The sequence below is a fragment of the Triticum dicoccoides genome, chromosome 4A, assembly GCF_002162155.2.
Source record: "Triticum dicoccoides isolate Atlit2015 ecotype Zavitan chromosome 4A, WEW_v2.0, whole genome shotgun sequence".
NCBI lineage: Eukaryota > Viridiplantae > Streptophyta > Magnoliopsida > Poales > Poaceae > Triticum > Triticum dicoccoides.
The window spans coordinates 470712049-470730173 of record NC_041386.1 but is presented as its reverse complement, the minus strand read 5'-3'; the positions used below and the strand labels follow the sequence as shown (position 1 = coordinate 470730173).

General features: G+C 47.2%; 1 protein-coding gene across 2 annotated transcripts in view; it reads right to left on the bottom strand.

Moving 5' to 3' along the window:
* LOC119286245 (ethanolamine-phosphate cytidylyltransferase-like) overlaps nt 1-8981 on the bottom strand; it is a 17040-nt gene extending 8059 nt beyond the window's left edge. For both annotated transcript variants that reach the window (XR_005140335.1, XM_037565621.1), the window contains exons 1-8: nt 8438-8981; nt 6978-7213; nt 6447-6628; nt 5420-5491; nt 5085-5152; nt 4787-4907; nt 636-701; nt 434-556 (exon numbers count right to left, since the gene is read on the bottom strand). Coding sequence is in view for 1 of the 2 variants with exons in the window: in XM_037565621.1 (XP_037421518.1) it covers nt 434-556; nt 636-701; nt 4787-4907; nt 5085-5152; nt 5420-5491; nt 6447-6628; nt 6978-7213; nt 8438-8763 (1194 nt within the window). In the remaining variant the exon portion in view is untranslated. The remainder of the gene's footprint in view (nt 1-433; nt 557-635; nt 702-4786; nt 4908-5084; nt 5153-5419; nt 5492-6446; nt 6629-6977; nt 7214-8437) is intronic.
* Between the last annotated feature and the right edge of the window lie 9144 nt (nt 8982-18125).

Genomic DNA, 18125 nt, shown 5'->3' with positions numbered 1-18125 from the left:
CCCCTTGCTCTGGCCGGACCCTGGCTAGGACTCCTAAAGCGCTCTGAGGTGCTGAACAAACGTGCTACGGAGCGAGATCAGTTGATTTGTTGAGTCTTCGGGCTCTGTTTTCGGGCTTAGTCTGTTCCTGGTAGTTGCTGTAGTTGCGTGTGTTGGCCTAGTTTTTTACTTTTTGCTGGGGCAGCGTGTTGGCGATTTATCCCCCCGCGTGCTTGTAACAGGATTGATACTATGTATGCTGGTTTCGTTTGATCAATGCAAATGGAGCCAGGGCTCTGAGCCCTTTTCCTCTAAAAAAACTCCTGCATGCACAACACTGATATGACGACGACAAAAGGCAAATCACATTTGCACAGAATATAGTGTAGTGCTGCATACAGCACAGAAGGACAAGGCTCCACCCAACAATCTAACCCAGTTTCAGGGTAGTTACCTGGTAGGCTTCATGGTTAGAAACTATTCTCCTTATAATAGTACTAGTGGTGATGTCCAAAGGGCTATCCAGCTTATGATAAATGCCCATAGCAATTGGAGCAGCATATGGATTTGAATCGTCCTGAGAAGTGCACAAATGACAATGATCAATTATCAAGGTTCAACATTTGCATATTCCAAGAAGAAGACAGCTTAATTACCTCTGTATAGTCCATGTTCTCAGCTATAGTTCCATGAACAACCAATGAAATATTAAAAGTGGTAATCTGTACAAAAAGGAAAGTCAGAGAGCTCTTGGCACATACCACACACACATAACCTGGTTGACAACTAAAATTGCAGCAGGTGATTACTAAACGATCCTGGATAATACACAAGGTTAGACAGTAAATTATAGTTTTCTCGAAAAAGACAGTAAATTATACAGATGAAAAATATATAGATTTTATTTGATGGAAGTCTGATTGTTTTGTGTTCAAAATTACAGGTTAGGTACCTGCATGTTCTGCTTCAATGCAACCAGTCAGGATAACTTGAGGACACTGATCACATCATTTCTGAGCAGTGAGCAGAATGACCAAATTTCTCAGTGTACTACTGTTCTAAGACTACAAGGAATGCCTTAGGTTGAGACAGGATTCCGGAGTCAACGGCTTCACAGAACCTAGCAGCTAACCATGGTTGGCATTTGCAGCTTAGCATGGACAATACGACCAATTAGACAACACAATTTCCTCGGAAAGCAACGCAATAGCTCAGCATTGCTTAATGAAGATCAAGCTGGAGATGAGACAAAGGATATACTGGAAAAGCTAGAAGTTATGAAAGGCCATCGATCTGTCCAAATAAAATTGGTGGCCTATTGGAAATTGGGAATCTTTGTGTCCATTTCATTGTTACCTTTATTTTGTAGTGAACTAATTCTCATACTGGGCATAATTACATTTTGTAATATGTAGAGGTACTGATGGTTTGTGCATATATGTTTTCTGGTTCGTCATTTTCACGCCCTCCAAATGTTTGGACAGAGAGGAAAAAAGGAACCCCCACCCCGTGTCGCTCCTCCTGGGGGCGACTATGGGAAACCTAGTCCGCCGCCGCCAGGCTCCGCCCTCTCGGCGCCCTCCTCCCGCCACTACCGCTGGCTTCGCCGCGGTGGCGCGGGGAGACCAGTGGTGGACGTAGTGGCGAGCTCCGTTGGCGCGCAGTGGCGTCATCATTGGGGCGCGCAGTCCGTGGCGGCGCCGGAGCTGGTGGTGGGTGCTCCAGGCGGAGTGCGCGGTGCCGTGGGCTCTCTCCCGCTGCTTGGCCTGTAGGGGTCAGATCTGTCCGGATCTGGGCATCTGGCTTCCCTTGAGGCGGCTGTGCCTCGCCGGAGCAAGCAAGCTGAGGCGGCGGCCCCCCTGACCGCCGCGGGTCAAGCTCCCAGATCCGTTGGTGGTGGTACTCGGGTGTGCTCTTGTGGCTGCAGTAGGGCGCCCTCGGGTGTCTAGGGGCTCCTCCCTTGGCTTGTGGAGCTGCGGTGGTGGCAGTGAGCCACAGGTTTGAATGGCGGCGTGGTGGCGCTGCATAGGTGGGTTTGCTCCTTCTTGGAGGCACCGCCTTGGAGTCCTTGGCACTTGTGGGTCGGCGGGGTTCGGCAGTTGTGCAGGGCTGCCTTGCGGTCTGGGCGATGGATGCCGGACTGCCGGAGTGGCGGTTCCGGACGGTGGATGTACGGCGGCCTCAGAAGGCCATGCAACGGCGGCTCTATGGGGTAGACTCGCGGCTCTGCATGTCATGGGTGATGACCTTGGCAATTCTCTTCTTCATGAAATGCAGCAACCCCCTGCCCCTCTCGAGGTGTTCTCAGAAAAAAAATTGTCACGCCCTCCCCTTCTGCTAGCCCGGGCAATTCAGAAGTGGAGGCAGATAGCGAGGCTGGGGAACGGCCGGACGCAAGGTGTGGAGAAGAAGACGTGCAGGACCCACTATCATGAGGAGACTTAATCGCGCCTATACATGAGTGTATGATAGTGGGACCAATGGCCACTTGCCAGGTTGTTATAAGCTAGTGATGAGCGTTGTGTAAGGCATGTGATTCTTTTTTGAGAAAACACATGAGAGCGCATGTTTCATTTCAGTGAAAAGAGAGAGTTGCAGTTACACTCCTAGGAGGCGGTTACCGTTTTCGAATTAATGGACATCCCATGTTTGGGGGGTGATGGCTCTAAGCCCTAGAGCGCCCACGCTTGCCCAAAGGGAGGCCTCTTCCTTAATCTTCGTTACAGGGCGTTCACCGATGGGCGTGCTCCATTGAAGACACGGTCGTTGCAGTGCTTCCATATCATCCAGGGAACGAGGGTCATGGTACCCAGGGCCCTTGCGCATGGGCGTTGGGGCGGATTGTCGTGCCGATTGCCACCAGTCCAGTAGTGAGGCTCGTTGTCTGGCGGGGCGCATGGGATCCGTAGCCAGCGCAGTGCCTCATGCCAGGTCTGCCGAGCGAAGGGGCATGCGAGGATGAGGTGGTGCATGGTCTCAGGTGCCTGGTCGCAGAGGGGGCGTCTCGCGGGGTGTTGCAGGCCGCGGCGAGCAAGGCGTCTCCAGTCCAGCATCTGTCGAGGTGGGCAAGCCAGTGGAAGAAGCGGGCGCGCAGTGGAGCCCAGTTTCTCCAAGTGAGCTTACCGGCGGCGCAAGCTGTGGACCCGACAAAGGTGGCGGTGTAGGCTGACTTGGCGGAGTAGAAGCTATTTGCAGCCCATCTCCAAATGAGGCGATCTGGCTCTGCAGATAGGCTCGTGCCATCGATCATGTGCCAAAGTTGGAGGTATTGCCCGATCTGGTGGATGTCGACCGTGCCTTGGATGTCCCGCGCCCATCGGTTGGCCTCCAACCCTTCCGCAACTGTCCTGATCTTGCGACGGCATTTGGGGATGCATGCGTATAAAAGCGAAGCGATCTCACGGATGTACTGTACGGCAATCCAACGGTCCTCCCAGAAGAGGGCCTCCGTGCCATCCCAAGCTGCATGGTGGTGGAGGCGAAGAAGAATGTGTGCTCCTCAGCGGGAATTGTAGGTCGACGCCCGCCCAAGCTTTGGTGGTGTTCGTGTGGCTGAACCAAAGCCATCGTGTGTGCAGCGCGAGGTCGCGAACGCCAAGGCCACCCAGGGAGATCGGGTGGGCAACCCGTTGCCGGTTGACATGGTAGTGCCCGTCGTTTGCCTCCGCGCGCCCGGCCCAGAGAAAGCCTAGCTGGATCTTCTCGAGCGCCTTTATGGTCTTCTTGGGGGGCGCCAATGCTAGCAGCTGGTGGATCGGGATCACACTGAGGACGGCCTTCATGAATGCGAGGCGGCCAGCCTCGTTCATGAAGTGTGCCTTCCAACAGGGGAGCATGCGGGCGGCTTTGTCTACGACGGGCTGGAGTGGGCCATGGAAGGTCGATGCAGCGTCAGAGGGATGCCCAGGTAGGTAATAGGCAGCTCGACAATGGGGTAGCCTAGCAAGTCGACAGCAGGCGCAGCCTCGTCCGCGCAGCTGCGAATCAAGGTGGTCGTGCTCTTCGTGAAGTTAACCTAGAGCCCGAGGGCGCGCCCAAATAGCTGCAAGATGCTCTTGACGGCGGTGACATCGCTCAAGGTGGGGAGACAGAAGAGGATCATGTCGTCCGCGTAGAGGGAGACCAATGGCATCGGACGCCGGGGGTGTAGCCGTTGTATTACACCAAGCTCGGTGGCGTGGTGGAGCAGACGGCCTAGCATATCAGACAGCGAGCACGAAAAGCTGAGGAGATAGTGGATCGCCCTGGCGAAACCCACATCTGTGCCAAATTGTTGGGCCTGGTTTTCGTTAACAAGCACCCTAGTGCTTGCCAAGGAGAATAAGATGGCCAGCCAATCTAGGAACCTGGTGCCAAAGCCGTATTGGCGAAGGTCGTCGAACAGGAATGGCCACCTGATCGAGTCGAGTCGAAGCGCGTGCCAGGTCCAGCTTCAGGAGCACGCATGGGGCGCCGAGCTGATGTAGCAGGCGGGCAGACTGGCGCACGAGGATGAAATTGCCGTGTAGGTTGCGTCCTAGGATGAAGGCGTTCTCGCTCGTGCTGACGAGGGAGATGAGTTTGTACGCAAGGCACAGCGACAGAACTTTGGCCAAGATCTTGGCGACCAAGTGGATGAGGCTAATGGGCCTGAAGTCGCCTAGGGCATGGGCGTCCGCGCGCTTGGGGAGCAGGGTGAGTAGCGCCTGGTTAAGGCAGCTGAAGCCACGGCCTGGTTAAGGCTTTTACTTGTACGGCATTAAAGCCATATCATCAAGCATGTTATACTACACTTATATTATGGTTCAGAGTGGAGTAGACAGCTCACCATGTCTTTTGAAATGTGCCACGGAGCACCAATGATTACTTCGTCAACATAACGACAAGCCAAAACACTCAAACTGCGCTCATGGAGATTCATGATTGGGCGATGTGGTCCTCGAGTTGAACTGAGAAATATTAAGCATGAATGTAAAAAAATGTTATATTAAAAAAACTGATTACAGAAGTTATGCTCAACAGTGCACTCCGAGTCTCTGACTATAAACTATGACTGTTGCAAAAGCGAATGAACTGTATAAGCATTGTAATTAGAAGATAAAAGGAGAGGCAACCATTATACTTACCTTATGGTCTGATCTGTGTGAATGCCCACAAGCAAGAAATCTCCAAGCCCTCGAGCAAGTCGCAATATCTACATTGAAGAAACCATAAATACACTGAACTATGAATTGCAATGTTTTGAAGACTTTAGTCCAGTATTCTCCCCGCAGAAAGAACTGGAAAAAATATACGACCAAGACAAGCATATGACATAGAAGTGGAAAAAATATACGACCCAGACAAGCATATGACATAGAAGTGGAAAAAATATACGACCAAGACAAGCATATGACATAGCATCCCAATGCTGACAAAGATGTCATGGTTTTTCTCTGTTTCTCTTGTGGGAGGCATTTACCTCGACATGTCCAGCATGGAACAGATCAAATGCACCATCAATGTAAACTACCCGGGAATCTGGTCCTGGCCCCTGCATTGGTAAAGCTTAGTCAACATAAAAGGAAATAAATTGAGAAAAGAAGGGCCTATTTTATTTAGTTGAATTACACGAACTATCACCAGTTTGCAAGAAGTAGAGATATCAAATTAAATTCTATGTTTACAAAGTGAATAGTTCGATCTTACAAGCATATGCATCTGCTTGTTGTAGACAGACATTAGGTGTATCCCACCATGCTACAGTATGTGTCCAATTACGGGTCTTGTCTTGGGGGTCAAGTTATGCGGAGTTTGTATGTTAGGAATATGGACCCAGCTAGCACACGCTGGAATTACTCTTAAGCAAACAGTAACCAACCTAGAAGATCTATATAAGGATGTATCCCTACTGTAAGAGGGCAAGCAAGAAATTAACTCTTTCCCTTCTAGTTGCTATCCCACTACCTTTTTCCCAGCCAATCTTCACTTAACCTTAAAAGAAGTTGAGCTGTGAGCACATCAATGCCTGCTTACGGTAATTCAAGGATACTGAACTTTTATTATTTTTTACTATCAACTCAGAACCACTCAAACCGTCAACCAGTAATCATGTGGGCATTTGTAATTGATGAAGCACACTGCACGAATAATACTCTCTCTCTCAAGTCCTCATTCATGCCTAGTAAGTGCATCAACACTAAAAGCTTAGTATTTAAGAAAAAGGAAACATTTTTCAGTGGAAGTTTTCATCTATGATGCACAGACAAATCTCTACCTGGGCAAAACCTGTACACTTGTAAGAGGAGTTTCACATATGGAAGTCTCACTCTCAATACAATGTAACTGTTCTTACATACAGAATACCTTAAGTGTAGCCACCTCGAACGAGTGTCTGATCTCAGGACTAGGTGCCAACCACGTTACAGAGGTTCATTGGATATTCATTACCCAGATATAAATGGCATAGTATTTATGCAAGAGAAACTCTGAAACTGTATAAGACATACCCTGCCATTTGAGAACTGAACTATCCGCCGAGATGTGGGAAGAAAATGAGATATTTTTGTTCCATTTCCAAATCCACTATCATCAATATTCTGACCATGCCCATGACTGAACTGTCTTTGTAGTGAAGAGTGGCTCTGATTATCAGAAACTGGTCTCTCTCTAACACAAAGAAGCATTCTTCCTGCAATGAAGAGAGACAAGCTCAAGATGGCAGTAAAATGTTTGCATCACCATAGGCAATAGAAATGAGTCCATGACCAACTCATTGGTTCCCAATGTAAATTGTACTCCATACCATCCTGGCTCATAAATGGATACAACAGAAATGTCAAAATGCATGTGATGGTGGGAACAAGAAAATAGTCTGGTGAACAGTGAGGTTGACAGCTCAGAGACGACCTGCAGCTAAAAAGACTGTAGCCAAAAGATATTCCAATGCGGTAGCCATTCAGACTTCAATTTCAGTATGGCAATTAAAACTTTTAGCATTTAACACATACTACAAGCGAAAACTAAAGCAGAATAAGTACCAACAATGTCTGTTGTTGACACTCCTTCGGTTCTTTTAATCTGCTTATATCGGCCAGCCTTTTTGGCAAGGGCATATGCGTCAGTGCCATCTGGTAGCAGGCAAGGATCATCACCATGAATTATGTAATCAATATTGTACTCATTGAATAGCTTGTTCATGAAATCTTCGGTTATGGCATATGGTGCATCTGGAATGACATCGTCAACCCATTTGACAGCACGGACCATTTTCATTCTGTATTACCCAGAAAAATAGAAACATTAGGAAAAAGAATTTATGCTAAATACAATACAAAATTAGGGATTATACCGGTGCATCCAAAGAAGCAAAAGCACGACACAGAAAGAAATGCCTAAAATTCCATACAGCCTTAAGCCTAAACTACATTAGAGGCAAAATCTGGCTGTGACAACACAACAGTAACTACCACCAGAGCACATAAGAAACCGATGAATTACACCTAAATCTACAAATTGCAGAAGCAGAGAAACAGTAAGGCGTGCACTGAGCACAGTAACTCCTGCCAGTAAATCTTGCTTAACTCGTCTTTCTTCAAGCAAGCAGAAAAATAATCAGAGATCTGATTAATCATCAAAATTAAATCAGTACCAGGATAAATTTTGCCAGAGCAAGAATTGCATCCATCATAAGCGCAATTGCGAACAGAAAAGCTACTGGCATGACCAATTTTCTAAAATGCATTAATGTCGTTTGAGCAAGGTTGGTTTTGTTACTACCAATCAGCCGAGCAGAGCACACAGCGGACATACCACATAGACCGTATAAAAATGCACAGGCTCACCAAGTGGTTAGTGACTCCAGCATTAGCGAACATTTCCAGAGCTATCTACTGCTTGAGCCAATTAGCCCATCCAGATCCAGCCAAGCTATCTACTGACCAAAAACACACTTTAACTTCAGAACTGTAATACTAATTTCCCAATTTAAATCATTCATGCAACACAACAATACAATTAGTTAACCATAACTCAGAGCCACTTTTTTCAGTGTTAGTAATCAACACACGAAACAATTCTAACATTCGATTGGAGCTACTTCTATGTTTCAAATCCATAGAAGTTTGAGAACGCCGAACAGTCCATCCTACCCACAAAACATCACCTTAGAACCCAAGCTAAAAAGAAAACTTTGATGCAAGTATGAAACTGGTCCACACAGTAGCACCTCAGCAAACACATTTATTCACAGAATGACACAAGAAGTTGGTCCTGAATCCTGACAATGAGCAACAACCACAAGTGCTCCCCAGCAGTTTGTATTGTAAGAATATAATTAGAGCAGAGTCCCGCACTATGACAACAAGCATCAACCTAAGGGGAAAATATTGCCTTGATTATGTTCTCATTGGAACAAAATGTTGGCTGAAGCACAAAACTTAGCGGCGATCTTATACATGGCGCAAGCAAACACTAGAATTACGAGGGGGTGCGGGATGACCTCTCGTGGAGCGGCGTGACGGGTGGTCCCTTGTTGGCGGTGATCTCGTCATCACTGACGACGCCGACGACGAGCTCGTCCCCGAGCGCCCGCGCCTGGCGCAGCGCGTTGCAGTGGCCGTAGTGCATCATGTCGAAGCAGCCGTCCATGTAGACCCGCACGGGGCGGCGGCGGCGGCGGAAGCGCCGCCGGAGGGCCTCGACCGGTGGTAGACTCGGGGCCGCGGGGCCAGCGCCGAGGTGCAGCGCGACCACCGAGGCACCCAGCACGATCCCGCCGATCACGCACGCCGCCACCGTCCGCGCGCTGCTACTAGCCGAATCCATGGGTAAGGCAATAGACTCGCGGACCCAGAGGAGTCAGCGGGGCTGGGGGAGAGTGGTCAGAGGCGTGTGCTTGGTTTTCGCGTGCGCGCAAGGTGCGGTGGGATCTAGCCTAGGGTTAGGGATGCGGGTGTGCGGCTGGAGGGCCCTTCGCCATGGGAGATGGTGGGAGGTCTCGGACACGGACGGAGCTGTGGTGCGGTTCAGGCTACCTAGCTCCGCGTCTGTGGCCGTAGCGGGAGTCCGCTCGCCTGTTTGACTCGATGCCAAATGGGACCAACGCGTCAGTGCAGCCCGGCTCGTGTAGATCCAGTACTGTAAAGTAAAAAACCACATGTGCCACTGATATTTTGTGGACTTTTTTAGTTGATGTTTTTGTGGACTTAGAGCATCTACATCTTCCCGCCTCAAAGCGGTCTCAAATGTCCGGCCGGACGGCCCGGTCACTAACCGGTAAAAAACCCGACCCAAACAAGTTCCTCATACCGGCCATAAGTGTCCGGACTGATCGGCGACCTCTCATATCCAGCCCAAATCTAGGACAAGTATGACGAGGCCCGGGCGCGTCCCCCATGACAGACCAGACAGCCTGACTCCATTATAAATTGCATCAAATCCACCAAACTCATCGCCCTCCTCCTGTGTCCTAGTCGTCGTCGTTGTCCACCCTTGCTCCCCTCATCCTCTTCGTGAGCCCCAATCCGCCGTTCTAGATGTTGACCAGCCCGTCCCACATGCTGCCACAGAGGCTACTTTGGTGTCTTCCGTGGGCGTCCCGTCCTCGACTCTGGCATGCAGGCCGGAGAACGCCGCCCGAAGGAATCGGTGACGGAGGCAGCAGGAGAGGGAAGCGCGTCGCAAGGAGCGGATGTGAACCTCGAGGAGCAACGTTCACCCCTGTCGCGCGCGGCCCCCCGAACCTCGTCCATCCAGCCGCCGACAAGGATCGCGTCATCCGACCCGGTCGGGTTAGAGGACGATCCGACAGCCGGTTGGGAGGGCATTCCGAAGTGGGCGATGCAGAGGACTGCGAATAATGTCTTTCACTCACAACAGCTCCAACGGGCGCAGACAAGCACGGACAGCGGCGACGCCCAATCTGCACACGTCATGTTCGACGGAATGACATAGCATGACTCGGTACCTTTTTTGCTCAATCCCGAGCTTTGCTTTGCATATATCATTGCAATTAGTTGCGTATACCTTAGCTTATTTCAAATCCTAACAATTTTAGGGGAATATATTGTCGGACATGACAATGAAATCAAGATCCGATCCAAATGGACTATGAGTTGGTGGATCCAAATTTTCTAACATTCACAACGTTTGAAGTTGGCATAACATCAAAACCCAACCCCAATAAGAAAAGGAAGGCAAAGGTGCCCAAGGCAAGAGGTCTCACATTCACAATTATTGAGGATATTTTATTGGTTAAAACTTGGTTGGCCACAACCTTGAACCCCATATGTGGCATGGAACAAAATGGCAATATGTATTGGGAGAAGATCCACAAGCACTAACATGAACACAAACACTATATGGAGTCACATACTATCGTGACCACCCGCAATGTGGTCCCTTCGACATCGATGGGGAATCATTCAAAGGGAAGTTAACAAGTACGCCGGCTACTATGCACAAGTGCTTGGTCCCCTCAAAGTGGGATGACAGTAGCACCGCATATAAGTTTTTTGTCATCATGTCAATTGCTTGTATATTTGTCGTCATTTCAATTGCTTATTTTTTGTCGCATTATCTCATTGTTATACATAAATTGTTTGCTAGACGGTGGTGGCGACCATTATGTATCAAGAAACAGAGAAGAAGCCATTTGGTTTTAGCCATTGTTGGGTGCTATTGAATGGAAAACCAAAGTGGACACAACTTGTGGAATATCACAAGGTCAGCAAGGGGAAGACTGATGGGTCAAGCTCCCACTAATCAATTGGGTTGGACGAATGAAGAAGAAGATGATGTAGGGGAGAATGGAAGAGCCAACATGCCAAAGAATAACCGGCGAGTGATGGGAAACAAGTGGGAGAAGGCGAGGGCCTCCCGTGATGTCGCGGCGACAAAAAAATTCCTCCACATGATGATGATGTCCTAGACTATGGGGTGCTAGACATGTCGGCCTGCCGATCATGGGCCGGGTCAAGGGCCCCCAGACAACCGAAGAATGAGCCATATTCACCATGACACCCGGCGTACTCAAGATGAAATCCTCCAAAAACTTGGCACACACTTCAAGACATGTTCAAATCATTGGCACGCTTTATTCCTGGATGTAACCACCCTACATGTAACCCTAGGCACCCCCTGTACCTATATGAGCTGAAGGGTTTTAGTCTGTAGCCTAAAGTTAAGCTAAGTTAGATTCATTCATACGATCTCGAGGTAGATCATCCTATACTTTGTACTCCATCACGATCAATACAACAGAAGCATGACGTAGGGTTTTACCTCTTCGAGAGGGCCCGAATCTGGTAAACATTGTGTCTTTTGTTCGTCCTGTTGCCATTCGACCGAGATCACCAGCTCGGGACACCCTACCCGAGATCCGCCGGATTTAACCCCCGACATTGGTGGCCCATGCAAATCCCACTATGTGATCAAAACAGTTTAATGGCATCATGCTTGATGATCAGATCTGTTCCAACATAGTTCCTGCACTGGAGCGTTTAAACTTTGGCTCAACCGAAGCATGAAAGAAGATTAAAACTCCAAACCCTTGTCAGGACATCGATTTCGACAACCCAAAAACTGCTGACGCTTCCTCTGCCATGACGCTAGATCTGGGCGAGGATACACAAAAGATCATCACCCAAGCATCGGTTTCGTACCACCTGCAAAGTGAAGACTATGATTCACCAGGCTAGGCTTGGAGCTCGGATAATAGATGGTCAGACACTCCGATCACTTTCGATCGAGAAGACCAACCAATGGGAACTCAAGGCCGAGGAGTTTCGGCCCTTGTCCTCGACCCCATTATTGATGGCTATCGGTTGACCAACGTCTTGATGGACAGCGGTAGTAGCCTAAACCTCATCTATGAGGATGCTTTGCAAAAGATACAATTCGACAGATCAGGCATCGTACCGAGCCGAACAACCTTTAAAGGAATGGTCCTAGGAAAAGAAGCATGTTGAATCAACAAGGTCACGCTTGACGTGATCTTTGGAATGCCCAACAACTATCAGGTCAAAGATTTAATCTTTGACATTGATTGCTTGTATCTGTGTTGGTATTTCCCCGAAGAGGAGAGGATGATACAACACAGCAACGGTAAGTATTTCCTGAAGGAAATATGCCCTAGAGGCAATAATAAAGTTGTTATTTTATATTTCCTTATTCATGATAAATTTTTATTGTTCATGCTAAAATTGTATTGACCAGAAACCTTAATACATGTGTGAATACATAGACAAACATTGAGTCCCTAGTGAGCCTCTACATGACTAGCTCGTTGATCAAAGATGGCTAAGGTTTCCTAACCATAGACATTAGTTGTCGTTTGATAACAGGATCACATCATTAGGAGAATAATGTGATGGACATGACCCATCCGTTAGCTTAGCATATTGATCGTTCAGTTTTATTGCTATTGCTTTCTTCATGTCAAATACATATTCCTTCGACTATGAGATTATGCAACTCCCGAATACCGGAGGAATGCCTTGTGTGCTATCAAACTTCACAACATAACCGGGTGATTATAAAGATGCTCTATAGGTATCTCCGAAGGTGTTTGTTGGGTTGGCATAGATCGAGAATAGGATTTGTCACTCCAAGTATCGGAGAGGTATCTTTGGGCCCTCTCGGTAATGCGCATCATAAGAAGCCTTGCAAGCAAAGTGACCAATGAGTTAGTTGCGGGATGATGTATTACAGAACGAGTAAAGAGACTTGCCAGTAACGAGATTGAACTAGGTATGAAGATACCGACGATCGAATCTCGGGCAAGAAAAATACCAATGACAAATGGAATAACGTATGTTGCCATTACGGTTCGACCGATAAAGATCTTTGTAGAACATGTAGGAGCCAATATGAGCATCCAGGTTCCGCTATTGGTTATTGACCGGAGAGGTGTCTCGGTCATGACTACATAGTTCTCGAACCCGTAGGGTCCACATGCTTAACGTTCGATGACGATTTAGTATTATATGAGTTATGTGATTTGGTGATCGAATGTTGTTCGGTGTCCCGAATGAGATCACGGACATGACAAGGAGTCTCGAAATGGTCTAGAGGTAAAGATTGATATATAGGATGATAGTATTCGGACACCGAAAGTGTTCCAAATAGTATCAGGTATTTATCGGAGTATCGGGGGGTTGCCGGACCCTCCCCCCCCCCCGGGGGGGGGATGATATGGACCATATGGGCAATAAGAGGGGAGCACACCAGCCCACAAGGGGTGGCACGCCCCCCTTAGGCATGTGGCCAAATTGGAGAAGGAGCAAGGGGGTTCAGCCTCCCCCTTTCCTTTCTCCCTTCCTCCTTTCCTCTTTCTCTCCGGAAATAAGGAAGGGGGCTGGCCCAATTGAGCGAGGACCCCAAGTAGGATTCCTCCTACTTGGGGCGCCCCATGGCTGCTCTCCACACCCTCCCACCTATATATACATGGGGATGGGGCGCCTAGAACACACAACAACAATCGTTAGCCGTGTGCGACGCCCCCCTCCACAGTTTACACCTGGTCATAGTTTTGCAGTGCTTAGGCAAAGCCCTGCAAGAATCACTTCACCATCACCGTCGCCACGCCGTCGTGCTGACGGAACTCATATACTTCCTCGACACCTTGCTAGATCAAGAACGCGAGGGGCATCATCGCGCTGAACGTGTGCAGAACTCGGAGGTGCCGCACGTTCGGTGCTTGATCGGGCGGAGCTAGAAGAAGTTCGACCACATCAACCGCGTTGTCAAACACTTATGCTTTCGGTCTACGAGGGTACGTGGACACACTCTTGAAAGCACAAGTGCTCCCTGGGTGGTTTTGGTAATTAATGTCAACATATCTCTTGTTGGACTAATATTTTTATCTAGTATATTTTAGACAAGTTAAACAAATGGAGTGGCGTGGACAAGAGGATATGGAACCCCTGCAAGATGCTAAGAACAGAGGATTGGCTCAAGCTCAAAAGCTCAAGACTCTACATTCTCATTTTAGTGATCCAATATCACATTGAGTCCATAGGAAAGCCAATACTATTAAAAGGGGATGAGGTGTTGCTTAATGGCTTGCTTGCTCAAAGTGCTTAGGGTATGCTCCAAAGCCCTCAACCACTTTCTCATATCCACATATGTCCCAAACCAAAAGTTAAACTCGGCCCCACCGACATGTTCTATCCGGCGCCACCGAGTTCACTTGACATAGCCACTGCTAGAAACCCTAATCAATTCGGTCTCACCGATGGGATCCCGGTCTCACCGAGATGGGCTTGCGAACTCTCTGTTTCCTGTTGCAATTATTTCAGTCCCACTGAGATAAGCAATCGGTCCCACCGAGTTTGCTTGACCAACTCTTTGTTTTGCTTATTGCCAAAATAGGTCCCACCGAATTTGTGTAATTGGTCGAACCGAGATGAGTTTTTACCCTAACCCTAGCACATCGGTCCCACCGAGTTGATCATATCGGTCCCACCGAAAAGCCTAACGTTCACATTTTGAACTGAAATGGTATGACCGAGTTTTCTGATTCGGTCCCACCGAGTTTGGTAAATTGTGTGTAATGGTTAGATTTGTGTGGAGGCTATATATACCCCTCCACCCTTCCTTCATTTAGAAGGAGAGCCATCAGAACGTGCCTACACTTCCAGCATTCATTTTCTAAGAGAGAACCACCTACTCCTGTGTTGAGACCAAGATATTCCATTCCAACCATATGAATCTTAATCTCTAGCCTTCCCCAAGTTGCTTTCCACTCAAATCATCTTTCCACCAGATCCAAATCTGTGAGAGAGAGTTGAGTGTTGGGGAGACTATCATTTGAAGCACAAGAGCAAGGAGTTCATCATCAACACACCATCTATTACCTTTTGGAGAGTGGTGTCTCCTAGATTGGTTAGGTGTCACTTGGGAGCCTCCGACAAGATTGTGGAGTTGAACTAAGGAGTTTGTATGGGCAAGGAGATCGCCTACTTCGTGAAGATCTACCCTAGTGAGGCAAGTCCTTCATGGGCGATGGCCATGGTGGGATAGACAAGGTTGCTTCTTCGTGGACCCTTCGTGGGTGGAGCCCTCTGTGGACTCGTGCAACCGTTACCCTTCGTGGGTTGAAGTCTCCATCAACGTGGATGTACGATAGCACCACCTATCGGAACCACGCCAAAAATCTTAGTGTCTCCAATTGTGTTTGCACACTCCAATCCCATCCCTTTACTTCCTTGCAAGTTGCATGCTTTACTTTCTGCTGCTCATATACTCTTGACATGCTTGCTTGAAATGTATTGTGAATGGTTAAACTTGTGCTAAAACTCCACCTTAACTTAAAGAAATTAAAAATTGCTACTTTTCTTTGCTAAGAGTCTATTCACCCCCCTTTAGACACCTCTTCTCGATCCTTTCAATTGGTATCAGAGCATTGGTCTCCATTGCTTTGTTTTAAACACCTTTGGAGTAATATGGATGAGTCTACGTTGGGGAGTCTTAGAAGTAGAGTGCCTATACTTGATGGAGAGTTCTTTCATGGGTGGAAAATTGAGATGCTTTAGATTTTCAATGAATATCATTTGAACAAGTACATTACTAGCCCTTGTGCACCTCATGTTGATCCTTTGCATCCTACCCTTGATGAGTCTATTGACATGATCCATAATCTTAGAACTGTCAATTTAATCACTAGAGGATTGCCTAGAAACTTGATTGCTAACTTGTCTGCTCTTGATTGTGCCTACACCATATGGAGATTTCTTGAGGAACGATTTCCAAACTATTCCTTGCAAAACTTGGATGAAATTCTTCATAAGTCTATTGCTTTGAGTAAGATGAGTTCCAATGATCCCAAATTTGGTGACTGTCTATTTGAGCTTACTAATCTTACGCGTGCCAAAGCAGATGTTGGAATCATTAGCAATATCATCTCCGAAGCCATTAGAATTCATAAAGATGACTATTGTGATGACCATTTATCTAATGAATTACCCTCTCTAGGAATTGATCCATCACAAGACGATGTTGAACATGGATACTATGATGAGGATGAGGATAGTGACTTTGATCTCGATGAGTCTATGAGACATTTTGGTCTTATGGCTAATCTTCGCGGCTACATGGCTGGAGGAAAGGAATGGGTTCTTGATAGTGGATGTATTGATCACATGACCGGAGACAAGGATATGTTTCGTGAGCTTGTTGAAAACAACGACCCTTGAAAGTATGTCACTTTTGGTGACAACTCAAAGGGTAAGGTGGTTGGCCTTGGTAAGCTGGCCATCTTACATGATAGCTCCATACAAAATGTTATGCCATTGAATCTCTTGGCTACAACTTACTTTCCGTATCTAGACTTGCTGACTTTGGTTTCAATGTCCTATTTACTGAAGTAGATTGCCAAGTGTTTCGTAGAGATAACCACAATATGGTCTTTACCGATTTGCGTAGAGGTGATCTTTACATTGTTGATTTCACTAAAAAGGCTCAACCTAGAACTTGCTTAATTGCTAAATCTTCTAAAGGTTGGTTGTGGCATAGAAGGTTAGGTCATGTGGGCATGTGAAATCTTGATAAGCTAATTAAAGGTGATCATATCCTTGGAGTAAAAGATGTTATATTTGACAAGGATAGATTGTGCAGTGCTTGTCAAGCAGGAAAACAAGTTGGAGGAAGTCATCCCGTGAAGAACATTATGACCACGAGAAGACCGCTCGAGCTACTTCATATGGATCTCTTTGGTCCCAATGCCTACAAAAGTCTCGGTGGTAACTCATTTAGTCTAGTCATAGTCGATGATTTTTTAAGATTTACGTGGGTGTTCTTTCTTGATGATAAATCGCAGGTTCAAAATATCTTCAAGAACTTCGCTAGGAAGGCCCAAAATCAATTTGAAGTGAATATCAAGAAGGTTCGAAGCGACAATGGAACGGAGTTCAAGAATGCAAATGTGGATACCTTTCTTGACGAAGAAGGGATTTCACATGAATTCTCGGCTACGTACACACCTCAACAAAATGGACTTGTTGAGAGGAAGAACCGGACTCTTATTGAGATGGTAAGAACGATGCTTGATGAGTACAAGACGCCAAAACACTTTTGGGCGGAAGCGGTCGAGACAGCTTGTCATGTAACCAATCGCTTGTATCCTCACAAGCTACTCGGCAAGACGACATACGAGCTTCTTACCGGTAACAAACCCCAAGTTGGATACTTTCGAGTATTCGGCTCAAAGTGCTACATTCTCGATAAGCATCGTCATTCTAAATTTTCTCCTAAATCTCATGAGGGTTTCCTACTTGGTTATGTCTAAACTCTCACACTTACCGTGTCTACGACAATTTCACCCGAAAGGTTGAAGAGACGGTGTATGTGAAGTTTGATGAATCTAACGGCTCGCAAGTAGAGCAATTGCTAATTGATGTAGGAGACAAGGACCCTTCGGAAGCAATCCAAGACTTGTCTATTGGCAAGATTGGTCCAACGAAGGTGAAGGAGAGTACCTCGTCCGTCCAAGTGGAAGCTTCTACCTCACGACAAGGTGAACCAAGAGTTGACATGGAAGCATCCACAAGTGGAACACGCCAAGATAAAGAAAACAAGGAAGTACACCAAGATGAACCTCATCAACCTCCTTCTCCACCTCGACAAGAGAATGACAACATCAACAACAAAGAAGGCCAAGAAGAAGAACGAGATGACGAAGAAGATGCTCCACCCCGACCCAAACAAAAGCTCCCACAACTTCGAGCAAGAGTTTCACGAGACCATCCCGTTGAACAAATCTTCAACGATATTCAAAAAGGGAGAATCACTCGCTCTAAAACTCGTTTGGCTAATTTTTGTGAACATTATTCATTCATCTCTAGCATTGAACCTATGAAGGTTGAAGAAGCATTGGAAGATCCGGATTGGATAAATGCCATGCACGAAGAGCTACACAACTTTGAGAGAAACCAAGTGTGGACATTGGTCGAGAAGCCCGACAACAACCATAGCATCATCGGTACCAAATGGGTGTTTCGCAACAAGCAAGACAAAGATGGACAAGTCGTTCGCAACAAAGCACGTCTCGTCGCCCAAGGCTACATTCAAGTCGAAGGTATGGACTGTGGTGAGACTTATGCCCCCGTTGCTAGACTTGAGTCCATCCGCATCTTACTTGCCTATGCTAATCACCATGATATCACCTTGTACCAAATGGACATTAAAAG